General features: G+C 43.9%; 1 protein-coding gene across 1 annotated transcript in view; it reads right to left on the bottom strand.

Annotated features, from left to right (window-relative positions):
- The window catches only part of LOC138246527 (uncharacterized), a 601223-nt gene that overhangs the window by 42882 nt on the left and 535998 nt on the right, over positions 1–22343 (bottom strand). The window contains exons 23-24 of the mRNA XM_069201183.1: positions 17859–18620; positions 13281–13367 (exon numbers count right to left, since the gene is read on the bottom strand). Of these exons, the coding sequence (XP_069057284.1) occupies positions 13281–13367; positions 17859–18620 (849 nt within the window). The remainder of the gene's footprint in view (positions 1–13280; positions 13368–17858; positions 18621–22343) is intronic.

Below are 22343 nucleotides of genomic sequence, written 5' to 3'. Positions count from 1 at the left end.
AAACTGGATGCCTGTCATATTCCAAGAACAATAAACACAATACCGTACAAATCTGGCTCAATGCTAAAAACCTTAACAGCTTCGAACTCCAACTTTCACTGAATACCAAGGGCCAGATGTAGGAAGGCATTAGCGCCTCGCAAACGGCGAAAAACGCCGTTTGCGAGGCGCTAATGCCCTCACGCGATGCAGAAACACATATTGCGAGTCTGTACCGACTCGCAAAATGTGTTTCAGACTCGCAAATAGGAAGGGGTGTTCCCTTCCTATTTGCGAGTCGCACTGCAATGTAGAGTTGCTTTGTGACCGCGAAAGCGGTCGCAAATCAACTCGCAGTTACCATCCACTTGAAGTGGATGGTAACTCATTCGCAAACGGAAAGGGGTCCCCATGGGACCCCTTCCCCTTTATGAATGCTCACAATGATTTTTTTTCAGAGCAGGCAGTGGTCCTATGGACCACTGCCTACTCTGAAAAAAACCGAAACTAAAAGGTTTCGGTATTTTTTCTATTTGCAGCTTGTTTTCCTTTAAGGAAAACGGGCTGCAAAGAGAAAAAAAAAAACTGCTTTATTTAAAAGCAGTCACGGAGATGGTGGTCTGCTGTCTCCAGCAGGCTACCATCCCCGTGAGTGCCTAGACTCGCAATGGGGTCGCAAACTGCGACCCACCTCATTAATATTAATGAGGTGGGTCTTTGCGACCCCATAGCGAGTTGCAGAAGGTGTCTGAGACACCTTTCTGCATAGCAAATTGCGACTTGCAATTTGCGAGTCGCACCGACTCGCAAATTGCAAGTCGCAATTTGCTTTCTTCCTACATCTGGCCCCAAGTCACTTAGATTCACCCTTGATACCAAATTCACCCTCAAGTAACGCACTGCCCAAAAAAAACATGTACTCTGGCATCTGGCAATACCCTAAACCCTGGCCTCCCAGACGCCACACCAAGCATCCTACATGCTGCAGCACGTCTCATTCAGAGCCTAAATAGATATGATCACATCATCCCCATACAGAACTTAATTGGCTCCTCTTTTAGGCCTACCCCATCTACAAAATCAGCTGTATCATTTAGAACAGTATAATGATCAGCACCCTCACTTAACTTGCAGACAAGCGCCCTATCGCTGGTAAATCTTTGTACATCAGCTGCCAGGACAACATCAGACTGCAGACTAAGAAGTGTATAAAAAAAACGGTATTTTCCATCTCTGCACCTAGCATATGGAACAATATCCCTGCATCCAGTAGGACGCCTCAACACTGCTCCGCTTTAGGGAAAAGGCTTACGTCTTCAAAGAACATTACATCACTATGCACTAGCCATCATAAACTCAGCTCCCTCTTGTCTACTTATTACCTTCATGCTCCTCTTTGACCATGTAGAGTGCTCAGATGCCTTTTGGCTAGGTTCGTGCTATAGAAATACCATATACATAAACCTGAAACACTTGGCAGGAGTAAATCATACAAATCATCAATATTCTATTTAAAAAGAGTAGGAGTAAAGTTCCTTTCTTGCCTTGACACCATAGTTTGCTCTAATTGTCTAGTTAGTAGAGTCCCACGATTCTAACTTTGATGTCACACTGTTCAGTCCTCAAGAGGCAGTGATAAATTTGTGAAATAATGAGTGCTGGTGCCCAAAGTGATGCTCAGAAACCCGACTGGCGCTATTAATGGTCAGAAGGCCGAATTGCAAGGCTGCATAGTGCTGAATTCTCCTTAGTTATCTGTAATCCACTGCCAGACGCTGCCTGCCCCTTTATCTCACTCCTTCCCACCTCTGAGTTCTACCTTGGTGATAATTCAATCCATTTTTCTCTTCCTCCTTCTTTCCTGCTTGGGTGTTTTTCCTCTCTTGCTCCCGCGAAATGTTTGATGCAGAAAAATAAATGCTGGTCCCCAAAAATGAGTGTCAATGGCCCCCACCAGCTCAAATTAAGCACTGCTAAGAAGTAATGCTTTCACCATCAGAATGGAGCGAGCTGTCATTAGACACCATTACAGACAGTATGCTTTGAAACACATCACTAATTCTGCTTTGCAATGATTTCGGGGATCCACAGAATAGTTTCCTTCCCTAATGGATCTTCAAAATCAAAAATGTGTCTGCTGAGCAGGTAAGTAAACCCCTGAAAGGCAGGATGCACAGGTAAATAGTTAATCTGAAAGAACCTCTGATGATCCTCAGAACATGGTACATATTGATGTGATGTGCAGGAGACTCTGATAATAACCAATGTGTAGTTTTGTGATGTCGGTTCCTAGTGACATGAATGCTGTGCTTTCAGAAATGAGATACGGTTATTAAAAGGTTATTTATTTTTTGTGCATTCCTACAGTCAAGATTTGTTAGAAGCAGGTTTGACTAAAACGCGCATTACTTTTGCTCTTCCTTGCTATTTAAGTAGAGGAGAAATGGCCAGCCAATGTTTTCAGAATTTGAGAATTCATGGGAGCTGTAAAACAAAGCTTGATTTTGAAAACAATGGATGCTGCTCACGAAATTGCTGGTGTGGCCAAATATAGCTAGCAGTGGAAACAAAGCATTTTGCAACCATACAACCATTCTTGATGCATACTCTGTATTAGTGGAATTGTAGGTAAAAATACACTTACAAATGTGGGAATTGCCACATTGACATTCTTAGGGTTCGTGGCGGGTTGCGGGTGTTTTTGAGTGGGACTCCCAGCAGAAATAGGCAAATAACTACAAACACCTAAGTTAGTTGGTGTTCACAGGCTCTTTCAGGTAGGTTCCACCTGGAAACTTCACATACATGTTCTCCTGCCTCAAACAGCAGAAATTATGGGCCTTGGTTCCCACCCATCAGCCCAGTGGGAAAGTTGTAATGGGGCCGGTGGGTAGACTGCCACCTCAATGGCACTTTGCCGACCACCAATTTTATAATCAGGCCCTCTAATTTCAGAGGGAAAAGGGCATGGTTCTGATGGCTCAGTCAACTAAAACAGTAATTTCAGGGATAGGTGTGTGACACCAATGTCACAGGTTTGAGTCCTGATGTGCCAACCGGTCTTTTATCTTACAAGTTTGATTAAATGAGGACCATTGAGTTACATAAAATAACCTGTTGAGTATGCATATTCTGAATGTATGCTGTTAGAAATGGGGTCTTCGGTTGGCAGTCAGGTTACCCCCTGTCCAAGCAAGGACCCTCACCCTAGTCAGGGTAAGTCACACACAATCCAAATTATCCTGTGCCCACCTTCTGGTAGCTTTTCACTGAGCAGTCAGGCTTAACTTAGAAGGCAATGTGTAAAGTATTTGTGAAATAAATCATACAATACCACAATATAACTGTGGGAAAATGACTCCCTGTTGCAGTTACCCCCCACTTTTTGCCTGATATTGATGCTGACTTGACTGAGAAGTGTGTTGGGACCCTGCTAACCAGGCCCCAGCACCAGTGTTCTTTCACTTAAAATGTGCCATTGTTTCCACAATTGGCACGCCCCTAGCACACAGATAAGTCCCTTGTAAAATGTACCAGTGGTACCAAGGGCCCTGTGACCAGGGAAGGTCTCTAAGGGCTGCAGCATGTGTTGTGCCACTCTTAGCGGCCCCTCACCTAACACATGCACACTGTCATTGCAAATGGTGTGTGTTAGTGGGGAGAAAAAGGCAAAGACGACATGGCATCCCTCTCAGGGTGCCATGCACACAAAATACTGCCTGTGGCATAGGTAAGTCACCCCTCTAGCAGGCCTTACAGCCCTAAGGCAGGGTGCACTATACCACAGGTGAAGGCATAGCTGCATGAGCATTATGCCCAATAGTGTCTAAGTCTATTCTTAGACATTGTAAGCAAAGTGTGGCCATATTAAGTATATGGTCTGGGAGTTTGTCAAAGACGAACTCCACAGTTCCATAATGGCTATACTGAATATACCACAGGGAGGACTCCCAGGCGACAGCAACCCCGTGAGTAGCCCGAGAGGACCCCCCTGGACCCCCACAGCGACGCCTGCAGAAAGAATCCAGAGGCTCACCCTGACTGCGACTGCCTGTAACAAGGGACCCGATGCCTGGAACAAGCACTGCACCCGCAGACCCCAGGACATGAGGGAACTGAACCTCAGTGCAGGAGTGACCCTCAGGTGACCCTCTGCCTAGCCCAGGTGGTGGCTGTCCCGAGAAGCCCCCCTATGCCTGCCTGCACCGCTAGAGTGACCCCCGGGTCCCTCCATCAAATCCTATCTAAAACCCGACGCCTGCTTTGCACACTGCACCCAGCCGCCCCTGTGCCACTGAGGGTATGTTTTGTGTGCCTACTTGTGTCCCCCCCAGTGCTCTACAAAACCCCCCTTGTCTGCCTCCCGAGGACGTGGGTACTTACCTGCTGGCAGACTGGAACCGGAGCACCCCTGTTCTCCATAGGTGCCTATGTTTTTTGGGCACCTCTTTGACCTCTGCACCTGACCGGCCCTGTGCTACTGGTGTGGTAACTTTGGGGTTGCCTTGAACCCCCAACAGTGGGCTACCTATGCCCAGGAACTGAGACTTGTAAGTGTCTTACCTCACAATCTAACCAATACTTACCTCCCCCAGGAACTGTTGATTTTTGCAGTGTCTACTTTTAAAATAGCTTATTGCCATTTTAACAAAAACTGTATATGTTATTGCTCTAATTCAAAGTTTCTAACTTACCTGTGTGAAATACATTGCATTTTATGTGTTTACTTCAAAACCTGAACCTGTGGGTCTAAAAAAAAACTAAGAAAATATATTTTTCTATATAAAAACCTAATGGCCTAATGGCCTAACCTAAAGAGTAAATCTTTGAGTGTGTGTTCCTCATTTATTGCCTGCGTGTGTACAACAAATGCTTAACACTACCCTCTGATAAGCCTACTGCTCGACCACACTACCACAAAATAGAGCATTAGAATTATCTAATTTTGCCACTGTCTTACCTCTAAGGGGAACCCTAGGACTCTGTGAACACTATTTCTTACTTTGAAATAGTATATACAGAGCCAACCTCCTACAATAACACCGCAAAAATACACCACACAGTGTTTAGAAAAATATATAGGCCCTCATTCCGACCCTGGCGGTCATAGACCGCCAGGGCCGCGGGTGACGGAAGCACCGCCAACAGGCTGGCGGTGCTTCCTTGCCCATTCTGACCGCGGCGGTCAGAAAACCGGGTCTGGCGGTTTCCCGCCGGATTTTCCCCGGCTGGGCGAATCCGCCATGGCGGTGCTGCAAGCAGCGTCGCCATGGGGATTCTGACCCCCTTACTGCCAGCCTGTTTCTGGTGGTTTTTACCGCCAGGAACAGGATGGCGGGAATGGGTATCCTGGGGCCCCTGGGGGCCCCTGCACTGCCCATGCCTATGGCCATTCGGAGCCGGCTTCAGTGTTGCAGGCCCCTTTCCCGCTGGGCCGGCGGGCGCCACCTTAGTTTCCCAGTGGGAAAGTTGGAAAGGCCCCAGCGGTCTTTTGACCGCGGGGCGGCCAAATGGCGGTTCCCTCCAGGCGGGCGGCAACCGCCGCCCGCCGGGGTCAGAATGACCCCCATAATATTTATCTGGGTAAATGCAGGTCAAAACGATTAAAGTTGAAATAAGTAAATGTAGGGATATCACTGAAAGTGATGTCAAGTGTCTTCAGAGTTAAAGATTACTGTAAAAGCAATAAAAAGTGTCAAGTTCTCCTAGAAACAACAGGTGTCTCTTGGAGGGCAAAGTACCTGGTTTGCGTTGAAAAATCCTTGCAAGGGACCGCAGAGGAGGAGATGTGCGGAAAACGGTGAGTGTGAGTCGGTTTCGCCCCTTCGCACACGGACTTGTGTCGTTATTTTCCACGCGGGGAATACGTTGCGCCGATTTCTGGTGCGCGGACTTGGATCCTCTTCGGGTTGCGGGGTTTTCAGACGCCCCGGGGACGATGTGTGGAACCCTGGGCTTGCGAAGCGAAGTCACAGCACCTGCGTCGATTCCGGTACGGCAGGTGCAGTTCCGGTCGCTGGCGCTGTGGCGACCTTCTGTTTGCGAAGTTGGGCTGCGTCGTTCTGGACTCGGCGTGCAGTGAAATTTTCACTGCGAGCAGGCTGTGCGTCGTTCTTGGCAGGCGGTACATCGAATTTTCACCGCACGGGGATTTCAGCTGCAGGAGAGAAGTCTTTTTGGTCCTGAGACTTCAGGGAACAGGAGGCAAGCTCTATCCAAGCCCTTGGAGAGCACTTCTGCAGCAAGGCAAGAGAGCAGCAAGACAGCAGGGCAACAGCAAGACAACAGTCCTCTTTAGAAAGCAGTCAGGTGAGTCCTTTAGGCAGCCAGCAGTTCTTCGTGTCAGGGTGCAGGTTCTGGTTCAGGTTTCTTCTCCAGGAAGTGTCCGAGTTGGTAGGGCAGAGGCCCTGTTTTTATACCCAAATGTGCCTTTGAAGTGAGGCAGACTTCAAAGAGGGGCTTAGAAGTGCACCAGGTTCCCTTTCAGTTCAATCCTGTCTGCCATGGTCCCAGTAGGGGGTGTGGCAGTCCTTTGTGTGAGAGCAGGCCCTCCACCCTCCCAGCCCAGGAATACCCATTCAAAATGCAGATGTATGCAAGTGAGGCTGAGTATCCTGTGTTTGGGATGTGTCTGAGTGAATGCACAAGGAGCTTTCAACTAAACCCAGCCAGACGTGGATTGTAAGGCACAGAAAGATTTAAGTGCAGAGAAATGCTCACTTTCTAAAAGTGCGCAGAGTCTAAAACCTTTGTGAAATCTTGGCTAATTTACAACAATTCTCTCTGAGTAGGATGGTTTGAGACCCTCCGAACCCTTCATCTCACACTCTGCTCTTTTGAGTACTTGTCCTATCCAAGATACTTTACAGGGACTGGACAGCTTTCAGTGGCAGTGGCTTGGCAATCAACCTGCATGAATGCTGGCGAGCCTGCCAGCTTCCACACATATTTATTTAGCTAGAATTTGAGTATCAACCTTTTGTTGGCTATTTGTTTCCTTCTAGATCTCTACACATGTGAGCCCTGACCATGCACATTTTCAATGTGCTATGCTGTGTTGCTTAAGGTGGAAAACAAAATGCCATATCTACTGGGAGTGGCCTGCTACCTCTGTCATCCACTTGTTAATGTCTGCTTCGAAGAGATGTCACTCTTTGACGCAGATTTTGGTCAGGCTATCTAAATAGATCAGTCTTGTGGGTGTTTGCACTGATCACCCCACTAACATCCATTTGACAGAAGGTGGCACAAAGCAGTGTGAAGCAGCGCAAAATACTTGTTGTACTGGGAAAAGTGCATTTTTGCAGTATCAATTAGTTTTTGCATTGGAAAGTAATTACAAATACGTTGCTTTGCGTAACCCAGCGTCACATTGAGAATGAGAAAGCATAACTTGGCTGTGCCATTATGTCTCAAAAAGAAATGAAGTAGTGGTTATTTTCCTGAAATGCATACATGTAAAGGGCACGTATGAATATAACGTTTTAAGTAAACCACATTTATTCATTGTTTTTGCAAGGTTGTCATGTTATAGTATTTTAGAAATTTTATTTCCATGATCATTTTATATTCATCATGAGAATTGTGTGGCAAACCTTTTAATCTGAAGTGTGTTCATGTTTATTTTAGCTTGGCCAGAGTGAAGGCTTAATTTATTTTGCATTTCTAACCTTCAACATGAAAGCTAGTTTTATTGCATATCTTACTAAACTGCAGGTGTGATGGTATGAGTCTTTGACTAATGAGGAGGCTATTGTATGAAGAAGACGTGTTACCTAGGGCATAAGGAGTATCCTGAATTGGCAGCTGTAACTCTCCTCTGAAATTCCAAAGTGCAAGGGTGCACCAAGAGTAAATGGAAGAGATTTGAACGGATGAACATGGGTATTAGAATGTTTGATTTGCAACTTTTTTTTTCAGTGGAAAGTTGTGGCTGTGATGTCAGCTTCTGGGGGAGTCAAGATTTAAGTGTTGTTTAGCTAGAGGCAGATTCAGATTCCCCTTGCCCCTTGATCAGAGTAGACATCTCTGAGGTACACACCTCACATTTTTCCTAAGTGGCTTCATGCGACTCACACCTCTCTTGACAGAAATGTCTACAGAAATTCTGTTGTGCTGACCTTGTTCTCTAAATTTCATAGATAGTAAAATAGCTAGAAATCTAGATTTTTTATTGTTAGGCAGGAAAAACCGGTTTTGGATTTAATGCATCAGATGCTGTTTCTCATTTTCTGCATTATCGCTATGGAAATATTGGTTCTGCACATGCTGATTAAATTCAATGTAGTGTGACATTGATTCTCCTTTGACGATTTTATATATCTATACTATGGCTTTGAGACTCATTTATGTAAGCTTGACTTTGAGCCTGTAATAAAGTTCATTGAATTTTATTTGGTCTCTGAGATTCAATGTGTGGCCAATACGTTACACTGTAATTTGTATTGGGAAATTTTAATGTATGTCTAGAAACCAGAGCCGGATCAAGACAGTGCAAAGCCTTAGTAAAGCTGGGCTGAGGTGGACTTCTTTTTTTTTTTTTTTTTTTTTTCGTCCTCATAATTATCACCCATGCTTTGGTAGAGGAAAAATGGTACCGGACGGGGGAAACGTAACCCTTGGGTCGTCCCGTTTGGTCTACGTTTTATTATTCTCCCAATCGTATGCCATCAACCAGGATATACTATTTTCTATGAAACCTAGTCATAACCAAAGCATCGCCCAGTATTGGGTAAGGGGAGTACTAATCATTGGACTTAAGTTGCACGAGGAGGAGACCAGACAGCAAAACAGTAATATACTATTGGTAGACATTTTCCCAGTTCATCCAGAAGTTATCCCTTCTAGAAAGGGGACCTCGTTGTTCCATTATGCACATTCGATTTACAGATATTTGCCAATCCTTAGAACGGGGGGGAAAGGGGTCAACCCATTTACGACAAATTTCTCGTCTAGCCAAAAGTATTAATACAAACAACAGGTGCTCCTGATGTGCTGACAATTTTTGATAATTCATACCCTGTTCACTGACCCCAAACACCACCATAGAAAGATCCAATTTTACGTTCACATTAAATATTATCTTTAAAGTGTTTCCTATCTCCTCCCAATATTCCCACAACTTTGAACATTGCCAAAACATGTGTATATCGTTTGCCTTATCGTCACCACACCTCGGACAGTTTTTCTGAGTTTTCCCGATAGCTGTTAATCTGGCCGGCGTCCAGTAAACCCTATGAAGTGTGAACAAATGGTTTTTCTTCAACTCTGCCGGGCTGGTCGTGAACCACAATTCTGAGCAGGACCTATTCCATAAAGATTTCACATCTAGAGTTGGAAAGATCCCCCCCCACTTCGACAAGGGAAGGGATGTCCCATCCCTTGTTGCTTCCAACAGAGCATGGTACCACAGAGCAACTTCCTTATTAATGATTTTCTGGTTTAATTTCCCTTCCCATATATTCCTTCCTATTTCTCCTATTTGTTGCGATTTAACCCAACTAGCTATCTGAAGATACTTGAATTTGGAGACTGTGCCTCCAGTCCCTTCATAAAGTGTCGACCAGCTTAACAGTTCTGGTCCTTCCATTATCTGGCCCCATCTTACAATCCCACTCACTCTCAAAGGAATTGATAATTTATCAGTGAGGCATTCAGGAGTGCCAGGTGAATCCCAAATGGGGGAAGAGCTGCAAAAATAGGGTATCTCTAGCACCTTCCGAAAGTGCATCCAAATGTTGCATGCATGTCTGAGTGTCTTCAAGCGTACCTTCTTGAAGTACTTAGGATGGCCGAATTTATATAGAAAATGATCTGCTTTTTCCTCGAGGTGTGCCGTTAAGGCTTTCCACGCCGGATCATATTCTGACTTCTTATTCAATAGGTTTCTAATGTTTTTTAATTGAAATGCCAGATAATACTTGAAGAAATCTGGAGACGCAATGCCCCCCCACTCTTTTTTTTTACTCATCTTTTTCCACGAGATCCTTACTCCTTTAGAGGCCCATACAAACGAGGATAAATCCCCCTGTAGTTTTTTAAACCAGCAGTTCTTAAACTCTAGTGGAATAGTGTTGAATAAAAAGGTGAATTTTGGGAGAATACACATCTTCAAAATGTTGGATCTTCCAATTATGGAAAGAGGGAGAGCGGCCCACGTCTTTAGCAATTTTTTGGTTTCTCTGTATGTTATGTTAAAATTTAGTTTAGGTACCTCATTTAGATCATTTGTTAATCGTATACCCAAATATCTGATCTCTTGTTTGACTAAAGGAGAAGCATAAGTCAAATTCCAACACATTATTTCTGTCTTTTCTGTGTTTACGCTGTAACCAGAAAGTTTACCAAATTGCTCCATCAAAGTATTGAACGCTAGTAGGGTAGAACTAACATCCTTGGTGTATAGCATAAGATCATCCGCATATAATGCTACTTTTTTTTCCCAGTCCCCACTTTGAAATGGAGTAATTTCCTTACTTAACCTAAGAGAAATTGCCAGAGGCTCAATATATAAGTTAAAAAGCAAGGGAGACAATGGACATCCCTGTCGCGTACCCCGCCAAATCCTAAATTCTTGTGATAACTGGCCGTTGACCAGAATTCTCGCTGAGGGGCATCTATACAATTCCCTGACTGTCCTAACAAAAGGAAATCCCAAGCCTCCTTTTTCCAGCACTAACCTCAAAAAAGACCAATTGACCCGATCGAAGGCCTTTGCTGCGTCAAAAGTCAGGATCGCCAGAGGGGTCTTTTCTTGTTCCGCCAGATCTATTGCAGCAAATAACTCATGTGTTACATCCTGGAGATACCTCCCTTTCATAAAACCCTTTTGATCCGTGTGAATCAGATTGCCTATGGCACTCCCTAATCTCCTGGCTAAAATCCCTGTATAAAGTTTGTAGTCGGCATTCAACAGGGAGATGGGTCTGTAAGATGCACAAGACATTGGGTCCTTACCTGGCTTTAAAACTAGACAAATTATAGCCTCTCTCCAGGATTTAGGCGTCTGAGCCCCCTCAACCAGCATAGAATTAAATAATTCTAATAAAAAAGGACTAATAACTTCCCCCAAGACCTTGTACAATTCATTAGGTAGATTGTCTGGACCAGCGGCCTTTCCTTTTTTTAACGCTTTTATGCCTTCAATAAGCTCAGCCTCATTTATTTTACAATTTAATAGGGTCTTTTCAGAATCTTCTAGAGCTGGAAGGTGTAGTTTTTCTAGAAAATCACTAATCGACTCGTCTGAATTAACCAGGCTTTCTGAGTATACGTCTTGGAAAAAAGATACAAATGCCCCCTCAATCTCTTCTTGCTCCACACAAATCGTATTGTCCGATTTGACTGCTGAAATATATCTTTTAGAGAGGTCTGACTTAACCTTCCATGCTAGTAGCTTACTGCAACCTTCTCCATATTCATGGTGAGCATATCGGCTAGCTTCCCATTTTAACTTACTGCGATTTTCCAAAAAAGCCTCTAGCTTAGTCCGAACATTAACCTCTTGACATATCAAGTCCTCTAATAAATTGACCTTCTCTTCTGCTCGTGCTTTATGGATTGCAGCTTGCAAGGTTTTTAGAGATAATTCCATATCTCCCAATTTCTCTTTTTCTTCACGATGTTTGTATATTGCCAGGCTCATAAGCCTCCCTCTAATATAAGCCTTAAAGGCGTCCCAAACACACCATAAACTTGCCGTACCTTGGTTCAAAAGAAAGAAATCTCTTGTGTCTTTTTTTAATGCTTCTACTATAGAGTCGTCTAATAGTATAGCGCGATTAATTATACATCTAATACCTTTATTTACGACCCTGATATCCAAGTGTAATTTTACAGCTGAATGATCTGAGAGGTGAGCTGGATTGTGGGCTACCTTTCTGACCTCTGGGCATAAACTTTTATGTATTAAAAAAAAATCTATTCTAGATCTATGCCCATATTTTTTATTGTAAAATGTATATCTGTCTCCTTCGCCTCCTCTGCAGTGCCATATGTCTACCAATCCTAAATCTTGCATGGCTTGTTTCACCTGTGCCCTCATTTTAGGAGAGTTATCCGTACCTCGAGGGGTTGACTTATCGTGTACAGGGTCTAACAAAATGTTGAAGTCTCCGCCTAGTACCACTGGATATCTAGCTAGAAGTAAAATATTGAATAACTCTTGAAATGGTGTGGGATCATCTAGGTTAGGTCCATAATAGCCTGCCACCGTGACCCAATAACCACATACGCACAGTTCTACCACTACCCATCTCCCTCTAGGGTCAACTTGCACCGATCCTATCCTAAGCTTTATGGATTTTTTGATGAGAACTGCCACGCCTTTTATCACACTAGTTTGGGAGGAGCATACGCTAAGAGAAACCCAATTCAACCGTTTAACCCAGGTCTCCCACTCTGTTTGTTGGAGATGAGTTTCTTGCAATATGATAATCTCCTCTTCCGCCAATCTTAAATATTCAAAAATCTTCCTCCTCCTGCTTACCACTCTTAAACCATTCACATTCCAAGAAAGAAATTTCAATCTTAAATTCCCATACTTAGACATATCTGTCAGGAGAAAAGGAAAACGTCATAAGCACAGCGCACCCCCCTCCTAGGTAAACAACATATGAGGACTTTCTTATTTTTATCCTTTCAACCCACCTAACCCACCTAACCCAACCCAAACCCCCACACCCAGTGCCTTCCACCCCCTCCACCAACACCAACCCCAACTCCCACCCAAACCCAACCCCCCTACCCTGGGGAACCCTCCCTGATTCTACTAGGATAACCATCCTGTTATCCTAAATTCGAAGTAATTTGTATTGGGAAATTTTAATGTATGTCTAGAAACCAGAGCCGGATCAAGACAGTGCAAAGCCTTAGTAAAGCTGGGCTGAGGTGGACTTCTTAACTGTTAGTGGAACATTCCTGATCACTTATCTTTGAGCAATGCCTGAAACAATTGTTTTGTTCAGTTGAAACTTCCTTTCAGCTCATATCCCTGAGACCCCCTCTTTGGAATATTTTGCACTTATTCATCTCTTAAAAAGATAAGGTACTGCACAAAATTTGTGTTAATACGTATTCACATTCAAATAGCATCTTATTATATTGATTATTTAATTTATGTGAAGTGCCTGCAGCGTAATATAAACAAGTGAAATAAATAAATCAATAAATAAATACATAAATAAATGCCTATTTAAACAGGTTCACTGTTATCTTTATGTGACATAAACCAATTGTGACAAACACCAGAGAACTAGAGCACCCCTAGAGCACTGAAATTACAAGGTAAACAGTTTCCATACCTCTGAGAAGGAATCCAGTGTATGGAAGTACTGGAAAATCCACAGTACAAAGATCCCTTCCACAAATGGAAAAATGATCTTGAGAATCTGTGAGTCAGAAGTAAATATAATTAGCAAGAGTTAAAATGTGGGTAACAACTACCTCTATTAATGCAGCTACTAGTACTATATAAAGTAGTATTCATTTTAACACAACAATACTACTACTAATAATAAATGAATAATATACTAGGTCAGCAACACCAAGACCATACCAAAACACAACAATAATGAAATAAATAATAATAATTAACATGGTATTCTTAGTGATGTAAATAACATGTCATTATTGATCAACTCAGTGGTGCTCATTCTACCAGTCTGACAAGGATGCTAACCAACTAGTGGTTGGTCCTTTTGGTGATGGTTTCAGAGTTTCTTGGACCGCTGGAGGCACTTGCTCTCAGGTGGATGGATGCTGGACATTGTGCAACAAAGGCAAAGAACAAAATTCTCCTCTTACACCAGATTTGAGGCCTCTGGTTATCTATCCACTGGTCAATGTTGGAGGAAAGAAGGAGGCTCTCTGGGAAGGGGTTAAGTCCCTGTTGGGAAAGCAGGTGCTCTACCCTCTTCCCCTGAGGAGTGGGAACTGGGGATGTACTTTCTGGTTCCAAAGTTCATAGGGAACTGGATGTTCTGCAGGATCTTCTATTTGGAGAAGGTGATCCTTTTTTTGTGGACCATCCATTCCAAGATATCATCCCTCTAATTCTACCAGGCCACTTCATGGAAGCACTGCACCCTCAGAATACCTGCTTAAACATTCATGTTCAGCCATCTAATCATCTGTTCCAGACATTTTCCATTCTTTCCTCTCATGGTTCGATGTTCTATCTGAAGTCCCCTCCTTATGTATTTTTCCAAGGTGTTCACTCCTGTTATGGGATAGCTGCAAGAACAGGGAGGAAGGACTGCATCTATATCTAGACTACTGGCAGATCAATTTTCCTTCCAAGCCCAAGACTATGTTGGATGTAGCGATAGTTTGTCAGCTTCTGGCACCCCTGGGATTTCTGAATAATGCTGCCATGTCTCATTGGACCTTACTCAGGATTTGCATTTTCCTGGAGCAAGGTTCTATAAAGTGATGGGAAAAATGTCCATGTCTCCAGATTGTCTTGTGTGCTTTGGTTCACATATTTTGTCTCTGCTCACTTCACCTAAGAGAAAGATGCAGGTGTATAGGACCTCACTTTAAAGATTTTTATGGTCCAAGGGGCACAGACAGATTTGGGTCCCATGTCGTAACATGTTCTGCACTGGTGGGAACCAGCATCTCATTGGTCTGACAGCATGATTCTGAGGCTGGAGACTGTCTAGATGCTCAGAGGGTAGCTGGAACCTGCTCATCTGGAGAGGGAGTTTGCTCTTCCAGCCCTGTATCTAGGGGTGATGACCAAAGATGTCTTAGGTTGTTGCTTGGGTGCAACTCTTGATCACTGCTCTGTTTAGGGTGTCTAGGCTTGGGAGGAGTTGCACAACTACTCTACTTAAAAGGGACTTTTCTTCATCTTGCTGCCCGTTCCGCTGTTTGGGGAGTCCATGGAAGGAAAGGTGGCACTTTGAAGACAAACAACACTACCAACAAGCCTAAAGTTAACTGCCAAGTGGACACACACTGTAGAGAGAGGGCAGAGGTGGCCTTTTGGGCACACTCTGAGCCCTTCCCGTCAGACATCAACATCTGAGGAGTAGAGACCTCAATAAGGGAATCCCAGAATTGGGCACTTCCCTCATCCTAGATTGTTTATCTGTCCAGGTGATTTGCAACAAGATAATCACTATGGTGCAGTACTTGTTTACGAACAGTATAACATCCTTGATTCCTAGGTTCTTTCAAAGGGAGATCGGAGGATGAACACTCTGACGTGCCCTTGTCTGAAGGGACCACTGTTTGCATTTCCCCATTTTCAGCCACTGTTAGGATTCTGACTTACCTTCTGAGGGTCAGACATAGTGCCATTTTGGTGGATGTGTTTTGACCTTGAAACCCCTGATTCAACGCTCTCCAGCAGATGGCACTAGCCCCAGAGTAGATCCTGCTTGTGGGTCATCCTGTCTCAAGTCTCTTCCTTTCTCAACTTTGTTGTTCCAAGAAGGAATCTGTTGGCTGTTGAACTCCTAGGCCTAGAATGTCTGGCCTTATTCAGAGGTCACCTGTGTGGTTTAGGTTTATTGCAGGTCTTCCAGTCAGGTGTACAATCATCAGTGGGGTTTCTTCCAGAAATATTGCACTGAGAGGGGGATTTTTCTATTGCAATGTCATCTGGTTATGGTGCTACATTCTTTGCAGAACAGCTTTGCTTGGGGTCTGTTGCTTACCACAATGAGGGCCCAGTAAACATCCATCAGGGCCTATCAGAAGCCATACAGGGGAGGAATGTTACATACTCTTGTTTCCTGGTTGGCCTGCTGTACAGTTCAGGGGTTTCCTCCCTGGGATTTAGATTTGTTCTCATCCATACTGCAGTATCCTTAATTTGAACCTCTGAAGGAGATATTTCTGACTTAGTTCTCCATCTTCTTCTGGATTGGACAGTTGGATAGATGTGTGGTTGAGTCCTAGTTTTGTTCATACAGTGGCTACTAGGCTTCATCTGGGCTATGCGATTGTGCTTCTGGTATACCACCCTAACCGTGATCCCCCTCGGGAGGATGTCTTTCATTCGTGAAGGGCATTATCAATTTATGTAAATTGTACAGCTGCTTTTTAGTGCTGTGACAAACTATTTCTGTCTTTTGGAGTCTCTCATCAGAGGCTGTATCCTTCTTCTGAGTTGCTCAATGTGTCCTTCATCTATGCCCTTTCTGGGAGGGCTCTGCCTGGTCTGGTGCATGCCCAGCTTCATGTGTAGAGGTTTTATGTGTCTCCCTTTATGGCATTTGACAGGTATCTACTTAGGCATCACCCACTAACTTTCTGTCCCATTGCCAGTTGGATATAGGTTTGAATCACTTTGTTTCATTTGGTATTAGTATCTGGATCTTTGATTCACTTGTGGTTGCTGTTTGAGCTATCATTATTAAGATGCACTTAGGTGCTGTATTGTGTTTGGTGCATGTGCCTTTATTGTGCTGTGATTTAAAACTGGTTTACTTACTTGGTGCTCAAGTGTAAGGATGGGGATTAGGATGGGCTTTAGGAGGTAATGCTTGGTTACTTATGATGCCTTCACTCAAATTCCTCCTTCCTTGTCCCAGGCCTTAGTACCCCCCTACCTCTCTTCTTGGCTTACAGCTTTTGGGTTTGGTAACCATGACCAGGAGGGTTTCTGGTTTGAATCTTTCATGATAGGGCCTACATAGATGGATGCAGAGAAAGGAATAAAGAGTTTTGTAGCTACAGAAGTGTCTTCTGGCGACTTTCTCATATGTAAGGTCTGGGACGAGGAAGTGGTAATAGGAGCACCAGTAAGTAATCTAGGCATTATCTGCTAAGCAAGGATCTAGGATCCAAGCTGCTGTGCTAACGTTCTCACCATCATCCTAGCGGTGGCTGTCATGCACCTCAGTTACTACAATGGAGTTTGCAAAGGCCTTCTGGAAAAACACATATAAACTACAGAGATCACAAAGCTTCATCATTCCACTTCCCCTTGGGCTGAAAGGTCCACATCACATAAGTTTTAAAATCAGTCCATGGGTGGGCATTCAAAGGACTGACTGAATTAAAATCATTTTGCCTGGTACACAAGGCTTTGCATGGGGCAGCCTTGGATTACTGGTGTAAACTATCACACCTTACAGCTCAAGTAGATGCCCAGGATCTGCCTTTAAATACTGTTCTCCAAAGACTTCAGAGGAAGGTCTGAGGGCAGATCAATGTTCCATAGCTTCTTTGTATTGGGAATAAACCAAAAAACACCAGGGTTGTCTCTTCGGCACACGTTCAGTCTTGATTGTCCTTTTCATTCTGCTGGTAGTGTCTCCTCCACCTTTTCCTGTGTAACTACTGCTCTGCATTGTGCAAAGATCTTCTGAGTGTGTTATACAAACAAATAAAAAGAATAGCCAATGTAGAAATCACTGTTTTGTTAACTTTTTATCTCTGTTGGGTTGAGTTTCAAATCATCTATTATGTACTGATTTATGTAGAGAGCCCATCCAGCCAGAGGGTTACTTGTGCAGTTAGCTAGCTCCTGTTAGTGAGTGTTATGCCGCTGAGTAAACATGACTAAATATCCTCATGTTGGCAAAACTTTTGAAATTCTATGCGCATATACTGACACTGTTTCACCGAAGGTATGAGGTATTAATAGTGGAAGTGACATATTTTGCCCTTTGATACCACTTGATATCAAAGGTAGTGATGTCACAAATTCTTTAACTATCTTTTTAACCCCTGAGCCTTCAGCACGTGAATAAATGCTAATTATTTATAGACACAAATAAAAGATCAACGGGTACATTGGTACATTGGTTAAACCACTGTGAACACATATCAGTTCACAGGTCTGCAATCAGTCACATAGAATATTTTTAAAGTTTCCCAAAAGGATGCCACTGGCTATTTGAAAAACATACAGATGACATTACCTCTGGGTCTACAGGCTCTTCCTTTTCTTCCTCCTCTTCTTCTGCCTCCTCTTCTTCCTCTTCCACTTGTTCTTCTTCTGCTTCTTCTTCCTCTTCTACTTCCTCTTCCTCCTCCACTTGCTCTTCCTCCTCTTCCACTTGTTCTTCTTCTTCTGCTTCTTCTTCCTCTTCTACTTCCTCTTCCTCCTCCACTTGCTCTTCCTCCTCTTCCACTTGTTCCTCTTCCTCTGCTTCTTCCTCCTCTTCCACTTGTTCCTCTTCCTCTGCATCTTCCTCCTCTTTCACTTCCTCCTCCTCCTCTTCCACCTGCTCCTCCTCCTCCTCTTCCACTTGTTCCTCTTCCTCTGCTTCTTCCTCCTCTTCCACTTCCTCCTCTTCCACTTGTTCCTCTTCTGCTGTTTCTTCCTCCTCTTCCACTTCCTCCTCCTCCTCTTCCACTTGTTCCTCTTCCTCTGCTCCTTCCTCCTTTTCCTCTTCCACTTGTTCCTCGGCTTCTTCTTCTTCTTCTTCCATTTGCTCCTCTTTCTCAGGTTCTTGCTCTTCTTCTGCTTGCGCCTCCTCCTCAGATTCATGCTTCTCTTCCTCTGCTTCTTGCGCCTCTTCCTCGTGCTTCTCTTCTGCTGTTTGCTCTTCTTCGGGCTCTTGCTCCTCTACCCCTTGTTCCTCTTTCTCGTTTTTCTGCTCTTCTTGCGCTTGTTCCTCTTTATCCTCTTCCTGCTCTTCTTCATCACTCTCTTCTTCCTCAAGCTTGTCCTGTGATTTCTGGGACAAAAAACAAATGAAAGCTTAAGAAAATGAAAGTTTCCTACTGGTATTACCTCTAAGATTCCTATCAATAACACAGTAACAGCTGCCAAACCTGCCACAGATTCTGATGAGAAAATACTGAAAATGGGTGTTAGTCAAGTGGAATAACAGAAAATCAAATGTTAATCCTCTGACCCACAGGGGATTAAACTATTTTTAATCCAAAATTCCAACAACTGATAAATAAAGAACAGGATTCTTTTCAGTCAGGAAGTACACAAACCAGAGATCACACCTGATCAACAGGAACACTGTTAGTTCATTAAATTCACTTTATTGGTGTATATATTTCACAAGCTAACACACAAATTCATACAAGTGGCACATGAGATAAGACTATTGCTTGTTCTGAACATAGTATGAAGATATTCCCAGTACTAGAGCCAGGGTCTGCCGTTCTGTAAACAATGGACACAGTGTAATTTGATATACTTTGATAGAAATAAATACAAGCTTTAAAAAAGGAGGAACAGAGTAAGGCCACAGGAAAGAACCATTCAATAAAAAAGGACCAGATGTAAGGGTCATGAAAGGAAATAGGGTTGGGGAAAGAAAGGGTTGTGAAAGAAGCACTGTAACAATGACAAGCCTCCACCTAGGATGACTCAAAGTTCTATCAAAGCCTTTAAAAGCCCCTCTTGCAAGGGAACACTCCCAATCCAGGCACCAGCTCTCAAAGGGTACCAATAAGACAGTGCTTGTCAACAACCTTTGTCTGCATTTACATTTGAAACCTCTAAGACCTATGTAAGGAATGTTACATCTGATGCTGATGAGAGTGAATAGCTTTACATACAGTATTAACTTGTTTCGAAATGGCTAAGGAGATCTACTCGAAAATCAATGTATTATCAATGGTCATTTAGTATCTTGTATCTTCATTGCTATGCCCAGCGACCAACTTTAGGGATCCAGTGCACAACTTTATTTCTATGAGACACATGGTCTTCCTTCTGGGGGTGCAGTAATTTAGGAACATTCTCAAGCACTGTAAGATACGGTTAACAATCCGGGGAGATTTGAGGGAATACATATTTGGACAATGTGGGGGTTATTACAACTTTGGAGGAGGTGTTAATCCGTCCCAAAAGTGACGGTAAAGTGACGGATATACCACCAGCCGTATTACGAGTTCCATAGGATATAATGGACTCGTAATACGGCTGGTGGTATATCCGTCACTTTACCGTCACCTTTGGGACGGATTAGCATCTCCTCCAAAGTTGTAATAACCCCCTGTGTGTTGTAGGTTTTCAGGACTAGTAGTCACACAGCACTCAAGTTCTGAAAGGTCTCTTTGGTTGCCATGTTGTATAAGGTTTGGTGAGACCCCCTTCATGCCATTACCCCTTTGTTGCCCTTTATCAGTCAATGCATGACTTTGGGCTGCGCTCTCTGTTATAAATGTTCCCAGATTTCCCAGGCTGTCCACACGGTGCCAAAGTGGGGTTAGTGCCAAAGGCTCTGCGAACAAATGTGAACCTGTTGTACAAGTCTTTCATTTTGCTTAATATTTGGGAGCAAAAGTAGAAAGCAGATTGTCCAATTTATAAATTATTTCCAGGCATTTGCCACAGTGATCCTTAAGACTCTCAGTTACATCTATAGGGGATTTTCTATTGCCTCACTTGTTACATAGAGAATGGGAGGCAGATGCTAGGGATTTAGTACAGGGTCTCCGCTCTGTCTCTCTCCCTTTAGACTCTATCTTTTGCTTTCTTGTTTGTTGTGTTAATGAGGGCACTGAGATAATATCAATCACTGGATCTTGTATCACATATGGATTTCAGGCGTCAAGTTGAAGACAGATACCTTGTCCTGTAGCTTACATTCCATCTGGGCCAAACAGGGGCTGAGACGAGGTCTTGGAGGACTCTCCATTAAGATGCCAGCTGGGAACAGATGTTACATCTGGTTGCATCATCAAAGTCAAATGCAGGTTTGAGTTGAGCATCTAACCTGGCCCCCACCTGCCCTACTTCAAAGTCAACTACCTCCATTACAGACGACAGGTAATTTTTGATAGATTTAGTGGCAGCACTTTTTTGCTTACTTTTTCTGCAGATAAATTAAATTTGTGTTTCCCCATATTGTAAAAAGCACCAACCAGTTAATTAGGGAAGAAAACCTGAAAGGTAACTTAAAGAGGCTTGACAACTACTGGGGTTCCAGAGAGTCCAGGGAAATCCAGGAAAGTAGGGCAAAGGGTGGTGCAGCCTGCTCCTGGCCCAGTCTTCACCCAGGCATGCACGTGTTGTGCACGCACAAGACGGGCTCTTGCCGTTCAATTTATATGTCCGCCTTCTGATGCAACAAAGGAATATGGGCTTGGTAGTCCAGAGACCCCAACCAGGCTGTGCCTAAAGTGTGTCTCATGCCACAGGATGTTGCCATTCAATTTATGACCTCCGCCGCCCCCCAATGCAGCAAAGCAATGTGGGCTTGGTAGTCCGCAGAGCCCAACTGCTGTTACCTGAAGCGGGTCGCGAGCTGCGGGTTGTTGCCATTCAATATATATGCCACAGCCCTGCCTCCTGATGCAACAAGGTAATGTGGGCTTGGTAGTCTGCTGAGCCCAACCACAGTGTGCCTTAACCACATCCCATGCCGTGGGCTGTTGCCGTTCAAAAAATCGGCCCGGTCCCGCCTCCTAATGCAGCAAAGTGATGTGGGCTTGGTAGTCCACAGATCCTAACCACGGTGAGCCAGAAGCATCTCCCCAAATCAAAAAATACCTTCACCTGAGAACAGCAATATTGAATCTCCAACCGACAGTCACTACAGTCTAAAAACAACAAAAACAGACCTACAAAAATCACCAGGAGACAACTTAGATCCACTATGTTTTTCACAAAATGAACCAATCATTCATATCAAAGAGTTTGCATGCAGTCTTCAGGGTCATGGTGATTGTTGGGACACTGTTGGTACTTTGCGATGATGCTTTGATCTCCATAATCCACTCACCGAGCAAACACTTACTGTCCGCCTGGTTCCTCCTTTAAACTTATGCCTGGGTTGCTCCGTGACCCTCAGGGGCATATTTTGGAGCCCCGAGCTCCACCAGAGCATCACTATTTGTGACGTTCCAGTGGTGCTAAGCACTGCTCCATATTTACAAGGAGGCGTAACACCACTTTTTTGTGGCGTTACGCCTCCTTGTAAATATGGGCCCCTCCGATGCAATTTTCTCCATCAGAGGAGCGGGCAATGGGTATTGGTGTGGGCGTTTGAACGCAGCACCCATTGCTTTTGACAACGCCTCAGATTTAGGAGTTGTCGTAAACCTGAGGCAGTGGCAAAAACTAATGACACCCCAGGGCTGGCGTTTGCATGGCAAAACGAGGAGGAATGCTTTCATTCCTCCTTGTTTTTTGCTTTTTCAATGTGTGATGCATTCTGCAGTACACATAGAAGAAGCAAAATGCCATGGACGATTGTTTATGTGCAGGGAGACCTTCCTGCATGTAAACAATCATTCAAAACAACGCTTTGGTAATTTTATGTGTGCTGCATTTAGAAGGGCCAAATCGCCATTATAGATTGTTTATGTGCAGGAAAGAGTCCCTTCCTGCACATAAACAATCTATCCCCTCAACGCACTATGGTGCAAGGATGCCTGCATTGGCGCTGGCAGCGTAATTCAGCTCCAGCACAGGGGGAAACGAAGGGTGCATC

The sequence above is a fragment of the Pleurodeles waltl genome, chromosome 7 (genome assembly GCF_031143425.1).
Source record: "Pleurodeles waltl isolate 20211129_DDA chromosome 7, aPleWal1.hap1.20221129, whole genome shotgun sequence".
Lineage (NCBI taxonomy): Eukaryota > Metazoa > Chordata > Amphibia > Caudata > Salamandridae > Pleurodeles > Pleurodeles waltl.
Note: the sequence above shows the minus strand (reverse complement) of the source record. Positions and strands in the feature narration are given on the sequence as shown.